This window comes from Helianthus annuus, chromosome 12 (assembly GCF_002127325.2).
Source record: "Helianthus annuus cultivar XRQ/B chromosome 12, HanXRQr2.0-SUNRISE, whole genome shotgun sequence".
Lineage (NCBI taxonomy): Eukaryota > Viridiplantae > Streptophyta > Magnoliopsida > Asterales > Asteraceae > Helianthus > Helianthus annuus.
The window spans coordinates 153,722,784-153,732,729 of NC_035444.2; the positions used below are offsets into that span (position 1 = coordinate 153,722,784).

Sequence of the window (9,946 nt, forward strand, 5' to 3'; positions counted from 1 at the left end):
AACATCACACATATAATCACATTTAACACTAACTTAAATGACAAGTAATTTAACATAATTGTCACAAATGGTAAACTAAAAATATATATATTGAGACTTTGTATATAGATATCATTGGTTTATATATGTAGGTGTATCAATTAATAACAAAAAGAACTGATCATACTTTCAGATATATTGATTTGATTTTAAAAAAATACAAACATAATGTTAGTTTAAAATGTCTAAGATAGTTTTGCTCATTTAACTATATATAAATTTAATGATTACTAAAACACACACACACACACACACACACACATATATATATATATATATATATATATATATATATATATATATATATATAATTTACCTTGTAATTTCACTATAAGCCAAAATTATGAATTGTATTTGAGCTTATAGTACACTATTTACCATGTGGCATGTCATTTTATTCAGGTTGGAGTGTTACAACTTGTATTTGGGTCTTGCTGCTAATGGGGATGTCAAACATTTTTCTAACTATATGCATGTGCATATTCATGTCTATGGTCTCCTCCCTAAATGAACGGAAGGTTAGTCAATTGTTACCTATTGATTATTAAATTCTTTTGAGCCGTTTCGGACATAACATATGTGACTTTTTTAATTCAAGTTTGTCGTCGTCTTATTGTCATGATCAGATCATTATATAAGCTAAAAAAAGGCTAGACTTCAATTTTACTCAACATGTCCATCTATACTCTATGTGCATGTAATTTGCTTATGTTCTTGTTTAACTGTAGTGCTTATGGATGTAAAATTTTACAGATTTATATTGTTTATATGGGATCTCTCCCTGAGGGTGAATACTCGCCTTCACTACATCACTCACAAATAATTAATGAAGTTATTCATCCGAGGTATATTTTATCATGATTTTAACTATTGAATTTGAAAATATGTATAACTAATTTTTATTTCTAATTTCTAAAATAACAGTTTTGCAAGCCAAGCTTTGATACGGAGCTATGAAAGAAGCTTCAATGGATTTGCTGCATATGTCTCTGAAGAAGAAAAAGAGAAGTTAACGAGTAAGTTACTCATCCTGCAAATTAATTAACTCATAAGTTGGGGTTAAAACAAAGGGAAAATGCCACAGAAATGTAACCAAGTTTGCTTATTGTTCCACTTAAATCATCCAAACTTTATTTTTCTCTTTAAAGTAACTAAACTTCCTTATAAGTTCTAATAGTGTGTAATTACCAGGTCATCATGTTACCATTTTTTTCTTATATTCTAATGTTTATCTGAATATTATTTATATTAGAAAGAAAAATCAATTTTTAATCATCCATTGATCTAAATTTATGTATTAACTACATGTTCCAAATCTTATGTCCCTAAAAAATCAAATAGTTTCTCAAAGCAAATCCTATCAGTTCATCTTAAATTCAAATCCAAAATTCACTTATCTATTCATGGATCGCTTCCCAAATCAAATCCATTGTTAGCACACCGATTCTTGCAAATAAAAATTGACTAATGGCTTGTTGCAAATTGATTCTTGCAAACTGATATTTTTTTTTTCTAAGAATGACATTTGGATACGAGGTTCACATAGTATTTCTGTTGGATTTGGTGTGTAAGTTGGTTGAAAATATTTAGGGTTTAAAACAAGTCAAACAATGGTTTAATATTTTTACAGTTTGATTTATGTTTTGTAAACAAAGATGGTGATGAACTATTAGCCTACAAGTTGGTTGTCTTCCAGCCATGGTTGTTTGGAATAATTTTTCACGATTAACAAAAAAAAAAGGTTTGGGGGTTTGATGAATATAATCGATAATTGGATTTGATGAATAAAATAAAAGTTAGGTTTGGGAATTTTATTAATATATAACGGGTTTTTAATAATATAAAAATTACTATTTTTAACGATAGGAAACAAATATATATATATATATATATATATATATATATATATATATATATATATATATATATATATATATATATGAAAACCACTTTTAACGCGAAAACTCGAAAACTAACTAAAAAAAGCCTAAAAAACACACAAAATTTTTTTTTATTTTTCAATTTTTTTTATTAAAATCGCTAGTTTTTATATATAAAAAAAATTTTTTTCAAAAAAAAAAAAAAAAAAAATTTTGTGTAGTGCACATGTGTAATAATACACATGTGTAGTACACAGACACATGTGCAGTATTACACATGTGCACTACACAAAATTTTTTTTTTTTTTTTTGAAATTTTTTTTTATAATACAAAAACCTGCGAAAAATTGATTGAAAAAAAAAATTAAAAAAAAAAATTTTTTTGTATGTTTTTTTGGCTTTTTTTAATTAGTTTTCGAGTTTTCGCGTTAACTAGTGGTTTTCATTTGAACCTTCCCCTATATATATATATATATATATATATATATATATATATATATATATATATATATATGGGAATGTTTATTTGAGAAGAAAATTTAATTGAGAAAAAAAGAATAAAGGGTAATTTTGTAAAACATCAAATAGTTTTTTTAGTTATCTCATTTATTATCATTTTTGACTAATTAATTAGTGATAAAGACTATTATCCTCCACAATAACTTTTTTTTGCCTACACACATCAAAAGTTATCCTACATGTTTCAAAATTCATCCTACACATTGAAATTTTCCTACGCAACTCGTAATTTATCCTACACAACTCGAAATTTATCCTACACCTTAAATTATTTTATTTTGTTTCTTTGAAAAATATATATTTTGAAGATAAGTTACAAATTATTTGATATACTTAGCTATTAAAGAGGAAGACTACAAATTAATGACCTATGTAGATTTATCAATGTACCCTTATAGTAACATTAAATACTTATATTAAATGAAGTAAAATAAAGCATTGTTATTGGTTGAAATTTCTTCTTTTTTCTTCTTACAAAAAACTTCTTCTCATTTGAACTCTCCAATATATATATATAGGGGATCGCTAAAATGAAAACCACCTCTAATTGTAAAAACCATGAGAACCACTTTATGGCCCTTAGATCAACTAAATGGATGAATGTGATTAAAAGTAGTTAATACTAATATTAAAAGTTTTTTTGTCTTATTATGTCTTTAATATTATAATACAAAAGGGTATTTGAGTAAAATAACTCTATTTTGTCTTTTTATATATATTAATTTTAAATTATCTTTATTGTCCTATTCATTAATTACTTTTATTACTTTTATTTTTTAAACATAATTTCTTTATTTAAAAACATTTTTAAATTCAGATTTTTTTAAAAGATTTTTATACTTTTTACAATTTAAGTTTTATGTTAAACTTTTTACGTTTTTTTGACGCGCCCGTTTTAACGCTGTTTTTTAACGCCGTTTTTTTACGCGCCGTTTTTAACGCCGTTTTGTTACGTGCCGTTTTTTTAAGGCGTCGTTTTTCTCAATCGGCGTTTTTTTAACACGCCGTTTCTAACGCGCCGTTTTTTAATGCCCCGTTTTTAACGCGCCGTTCTCAATCGGCGTTCTTAACGCGCCGTTTTTTTTAACGCGCCAAATTTTTTACACGCCGTTTTAACGCGCCGTTTTTCCTAAGTTTTTTAATGGGCCGTTTTTTTGAAGTTTTTTAACGCGTCGTTTTTCCGAAGTTTTTAACGCGCCGTTTTTTACGCGTTTTTACGCGCCGTTTTTTCACTTTTTTTAACGCGCCCCTTGTTGTACACTTTTTACGTTTTGCGTTAAAAAGTTAAATTTTTTACGTTTTACGAAAAAATTTTTACGTTTTACGAAATTTTTTTTACGTTTTACGAAAAACTTTTTACATTTTACGTTAAAAATTTAAACTTTTTACGTTTTACGTAAAGGTTTTTACGTTTTACGTTAAAATTTCCACGTTTTACGTTAACTTTTTACGTAAAACTTTTTACGTTTTACGAAAAACTTACGAAAAAGTTTACGTAAAACTTACGAAAAAAATTTACGAAAACTTACGAAAAAGTTTACGTAAAACTTACGAAAAACTTTTTACGTTTTACGTAAAATTTACGTAACACTTTTTACGCTTCACGTTTTTACGTTTTACGATAAAAAGTTTATGGTTTACGTTAACAAGTTTACGGATTAATCTTTTTTACAAAAACGATTTTACGCAAAACCGAACGCAACAGAAAATCGCCGTTTTTTACGTTTTAACGCGTCGTTTTTTTACGTTTTACGTAAAACTTTTTTCGTTTTACGACTAACGTAAAACTTTTTACGTAAAACTTTTTTTTACGTTTTATGTAAAACTTTTTGCGTAAACCTTTTAACGTTATACGAAAAACCTTTTACGTTTTACGTAAAACCTTTTACGTTTTACGTAAAACCTTTTACGTTTTACGCGCCGGTTTTTTACGTTAACGGTTTTGGTTCGTGGTGGGGAGTGGTTCTCACGGTGGGATGTTTGGTTCGTGGGATGGGGGACCGGTGGGGTTGGGGTTGCAATATATAGGGCCTTTGGGTGACCCGGTGGCGGTTATAGAAGATGGGGGGATGGGGGGACCAATTTGAATTTTAAATTTCAAAATTTTAAATTTCAAAATTTTAAACACCCGCGTGACGTGGCGGGGTGAGCAAATGATAGTCCGCCAGCTAGCTTGGCCAAACCGCCCACGCCCGGCTTGAAAGCCAAGCCCCAAGGGGCCACGCCACAACCCAAGCCCACCCAGGGTGGTGACTTGGGCGTTTTACCCCAACCCACGCCAAAACTCCCGCCCCATACCCCACGGCCTAATATGAGTACCCCGCTTGTTAAGTATTGAATATGTACGTTTTCTTTTCTTAGTATTTCTTCTTTTTAGCAAGGTTCATGCTTTTTGCTTTTGCTATTACTGTGTGGTAGCTAGGGTTAATTACACTACCAATTCTTTTTCAGTTCACCAAAGGGTTTCTCTAATAATCTTGCTTTCATCATAATTTCAGTTTCCAATTTTCAGTATGTATTTGTTTTCATTGTTTTGTAGTAACAAAATCTTTGAAGAGAGAGGAGAGAGGAGAGAGGTATTTAAAGTGAATTTAATGAAGAGAGAGGAGAGAGGTATTTAAAGTAAATTTAATGAAGAGAGAGGAAAGATTTGACATTTGGGGTAAATGACTAAAATACCCTTTAGGTTGTTATAATCTGATTGGTTGAGAGTGGTTCTCATGGTTCTTACAACTGGGGGTGGTTTTCATTTTAGCGCTCCCATATATATATATACACATGTATATATATATATATATATATATATATATATATATATATATATATATATATATATATATATATATATATTTCTAAATATAAAATAAAAAATGTCATTGTTAGTTAATCCATGTAAGCATAAAAAAATATGACATGACACGTCATCAAGCTTACCTGCTAACCCACAAATTACGCAACATTGGAATAACATATAATACTTGAGTGATTTTAGTAGAACAAAATGAAAACCTGATTACTATTTTGTAAAGTTACCCATAGAACAAAAACTTAATTTGTATATAGATCATCTAAAGGGTAGTTTATTAAATTAGTATTGTTTGTATGCTCACAAGCTTAAGTATTATTTAGAAAAACAAAGTATTATTTAGAAAAACACGAACTTTAGAAATATACTTTCATAAAATACCAATGGATATTGGTTAAACACATGTTGACCTTCAACAGGGATTGTTGGGGTTGTCTCGGTTTTTCCTTGCCAGAAGTTGCAGCTACAAACAACAAGGTCTTGGGACTTCATGGGACTATCAAGAAGTGTTGAACGACGCGTTGCCATCGAGAGTGACATAATAATCGGTGTCATTGATACCGGAATTTGGCCAGAGTCAGAGAGCTTCAATGATGAAGGCTATGGTCCTATTCCCACAAAATGGAAAGGAGAATGTGATGGCGGCAAAGATTTTGTTTGTAATAGGTAAGTTTGTTAAATGTTTAATCAACTTAGTTTGGTGGTTCATTTTTTTATATCTAGAACTAACAACTAAAAGTAAGGTAGTACAAAGTTAATATATAGTTGTTATGTTCTATAAAGATAAATATAACATACATATAGTGAGGAATTTTGTTGTGTAGATATAATCCGGAAAAAAAAGAGAAAAGATCCAGGTAAAATTAATTAGGAAAATTGGTTTTTAATAAACCAACCTTTGTCCCGTTGGTAAATAATAATCTTACCTACGTAATTGGTATACAATAATCCTACCTATCAACATGTTGGTACTCAATGAACTTACGTTAATTTTTTTTAACTGAAGTTAGTTTTTAAGTTTTATTTATTACACAAACAGTCCCTGTAATTGTAATTTACTAGTTTTAACTATTTTTTAAAACTAGTAAATTACAGTCCCTTCGAGGTTTTTTTTTGTTTTATAAAATAGTTAAAACTAGTAAATTACAACTACAGGGACTTTTTGTATAATAAATAAAACTTAAAAATTAACTTCAGTTAAAAAAATTAACGGAAGTTCATTGAGTACCAACATGTTGATAGGTAGGATTATTGTATACCAATTACGTAGGTAAGATTATTATTTACCAACGGGACAAAGGTTAGTTTATTCAAAACCAATTTTCCAATTAATTAAGCTAATATAGAGCAAGAAATCTATAAATCAACTAATAGCATGGTGATTGAAAATGTGCATATTTAGTGGGAAAACAACATGATCTAGACAAGATTAATCTTTGTATCATTTATTTTACTTCAAGAGTCACGTTGGTTAACAAATTATTTTGGGAAATCTTCTTGAACTGCCTTATGCATTATATTGTCTCTGTTGGCATTATAACCTCTCTTCATGGATTAATTGGCATTTAAGTAAGTGTTAAGTGTGTCAATTGCTATCTTGACTTTTAAAAACATAAAGCCTTATTATAGTTTTAATTGTTGTCCATCTTACATGTAGAAAGATAATTGGCGCTCGATCGTATGTCGTTGATAGTAAGGAACTTTCTGCTAGGGATACAGTTGGGCATGGGACTCATGTCGCATCAATATTAGCCGGTAACCAAGTGCGACACTCAAGCTATTATGGTCTAGCACATGGAATTGCTAGAGGAGGAGTTCCCTCAGCACGGCTAGCTATTTATAAAGTGTGCGGTTCAACAGGTTGTGATTATACAGACGTTCTGAGTGCCTTCGATCAGGCCATTGTTGATGGGGTTGATATCATATCGATCTCAATTGGAAATAACGATCCACTCGAACTTACTTTTGACCCAATTGCGATTGGAGCATTTCATGCAATCGAGAGGGGCATTCTGACGGTAAATTCTGCAGGAAATAAGGGTCCTTCTAGAGCTTCTATCTATACATATGCTCCATGGATCTTTACTGTGGCAGCAAGTGATATTGATAGAAAAATTGTCGACAAGCTCCTTCTCGGAAAAGATGCAACTCTAGTGGTGAGTAGCTATGATAACAACGTACTTTCTAGTTAGCTAGCTTGTATTTTTGGATGCTAATGAACACTTATAACAACGTAGGGTCATGCTATCAATGTTTTTCCATCAAGTGATGAACCATTGCCTCTTGTTTACGGAAAAGAGGTGACAAGTAGATGCCCGGAAACTGATGCAAAGTAAGAAAATGTTATATGTTGTTAACATAAAAATCGATTCGTGTGACTAACCAAAAATGTTATATGTTGTTAACATAAAAATCGATTCGTGTGACTAACCAATTTTTTTGTTGGCTTATAGGAACTGTCTTATCGAATGCTTAGAGAGTAGTTTGGTCGACCATAAAGTAGTTCTTTGTGACAAGGAGCCCATCTTGGAGGAACTTAAAAAATCTAGAGCCAGTGGTTTTATCTACCCAAGTATTGAAAATTATTCTCTGGTCATGCCATTGCCCGTTGTAGCCCTAAGTAGAGATGATCTTAACTCGGTCAAAAAATTCAAAAAATCTACCACGTAATGACCTTTTTCTCTGTTTACCTACAAATATGAATATTATGCAGCACCTAATTGTTACTCAAAATTGTTCACAGAGAACCTCTTGTCCAAATTTTAAGAAGTGAGCCTATTGACAATCCAGGTGCTCCTTTTGTTGCTCCATTTTCTTCTCGAGGGCCTGGTATATATATACATGATATGATAAAGGTACGTACGTGCTCCTTTTTTCAAAGTATATAGTAGTTCTTAATTTAAAAATGAATTTATGGCATATCGACTTCGCGTAGCCCAATATGGGCCACTTGTTCAAAAAGATCTCTAACATAAATTTTCGTATGTACATGTGTTATGTTCTTATAGCCGGATATAATAGCCCCCGGTGTTGAAATTCTAGCGGCCTTTTCATCGATAGGCTCGCCATCTGGAATTACATGGGACAAGAACTTCGTGGAATTTAGTATCTTATCTGGGACATCTATGGCTTGCCCCCATGTTGTTGCAGCTGCAGCCTTTGTAAAGTCTTTCCATCCTGAGTGGTCTCCTTCTGCAATCAAATCTGCTCTAATGACTACCGGTAACTTTTATCTTACATTAGACTCTAACAAGTGACATTAATTAAAACAATTTCAAACATATATATGTGCTACTAGTGATAACCGACTTGTATAAGGAATTCTGAAGCAACTTAGTTATGTGTTTTGTATTTGAATGTGAGCATGTCCAACCTAAGCATCTATCAAGGCGTGTGTAAATTAATATCATCATCATCATCATATAATCAATCAACTTTGAGAAAATGCCATCAAGCACTCACATTGAAATTTTAAAGTAGATTAAATCTTTTATTTTATGATCATGTTCTATTCATTTTGCTATAAGAATGACTAATTAAATGAAAACTCAAATTTTTATCTCATTCGTTTATTTAATGTGTCGCAGCGTGGGAATTAAGTGCTTCCCTATACTCAGAAGCTGAATTTGCATATGGGTCTGGGCACATTGATCCTTTAAAGGCCACAACTCCCGGACTTGTCTATGAAACTTCTTTTCAAGAGTATCTTAAGATATGGTGCAACATATCTCGAACCCCAGGAAGCGTGATCCCCACAAGTTCTAGTTGCCCTACAAAGTCAACTGCTAAAGATATAAATTACCCTTCGATGGCAGTTCAAGTAAAAGTGGGGGCTTTATTTGCGGTGGCTTTTCCTAGAACCGTGACAAATGTTGGTCGAGCCAATTCGACGTATGTTTCACATATAGAAGGAGAACCCTCAAAGTTGCATGTCAGTGTGGAGCCTGACACTTTGCAATTCACGAAGATAAACCAGAAGAAATTTTTTTCCCTGACGGTTAGGGGGAACAAAATGAAGCCTTTTACGATAAAACATTTGTCACTGGTGTGGAGTGATGGTGTTCACAAAGTCCGCAGTCCTATCGTGGTTTACACAATGTCACATGGAGAACCAACACCAACACCAACACCATCAATGCTTTGCATAACATTTATGTTAATCATTTTAATAGCGTTGCCTTTGTATTAAGACAATCACGATTGCCTTTTCAAGAGAATAATTTATTCCTTTACATAACGTTTGTGTCAATCAATTCTTAAGCTAACAAAAAGTTAGCTGTTACACCTTTACATTGTTTTCGTTTTCTTGTTGCATATTAAGGGTATTGTATAATTTTTCAACTTGGCATGTGTTTTAAATTCTTACCAAAATTTAATTCCATTACAATTCAAACATGGTATGTGATTAAAAATTTTTTCACAACTAAATACAACCTTGCTTATATTAGAGTACACAAGGGGTGCATTTCGGGTTTCACGGGTATATCGGGAATACGGGAATACTGGTGCGAGGCTTGCAGGCACTACACCCTGATTTGGGTAGGGTTGATTGTGTGCATGTTTGTGACCGTAGAAGGGGCAACGATCATATGACCGTTTATATTTAAAAAAGGTAATTTGATTTTTTTAAAACTATAAATACCACATACCCTTTTATTTTTCAACACCAAAAAATACAATCTCTTTACACTAAATACACAGA

The 9,946-nt window shown here is 31.6% G+C and overlaps 1 protein-coding gene across 1 annotated transcript; it reads left to right on the forward strand.

Moving 5' to 3' along the window:
* Window positions 1–524: 524 nt before the first annotated feature.
* On the forward strand, window positions 525–9,433 carry LOC118485136 (subtilisin-like protease SBT4.3). Its single transcript, XM_035981397.1, has 10 exons — window positions 525–557; window positions 793–884; window positions 964–1,055; window positions 5,664–5,910; window positions 6,902–7,400; window positions 7,482–7,576; window positions 7,698–7,910; window positions 7,988–8,099; window positions 8,253–8,466; window positions 8,832–9,433. The coding sequence occupies exons 1-10, from the start codon at window positions 525–527 to the stop codon at window positions 9,431–9,433; spliced, it is 2,199 nt and encodes a 732-aa protein (XP_035837290.1).
* Window positions 9,434–9,946: the final 513 nt, after the last annotated feature.

Coding starts and splice junctions, on each gene's coding strand:
- LOC118485136 (XM_035981397.1), top strand. CDS start 525: ATGTCTATGGTCTCCTCCCTAAATGAACGGAAG. Junction 5,911..6,901: donor AAAGATTTTGTTTGTAATAG/GTAAGTTTGTTA, acceptor TCTTACATGTAG/AAAGATAATTGGCGCTCGAT. Junction 7,577..7,697: donor TGCCCGGAAACTGATGCAAA/GTAAGAAAATGT, acceptor GTTGGCTTATAG/GAACTGTCTTATCGAATGCT.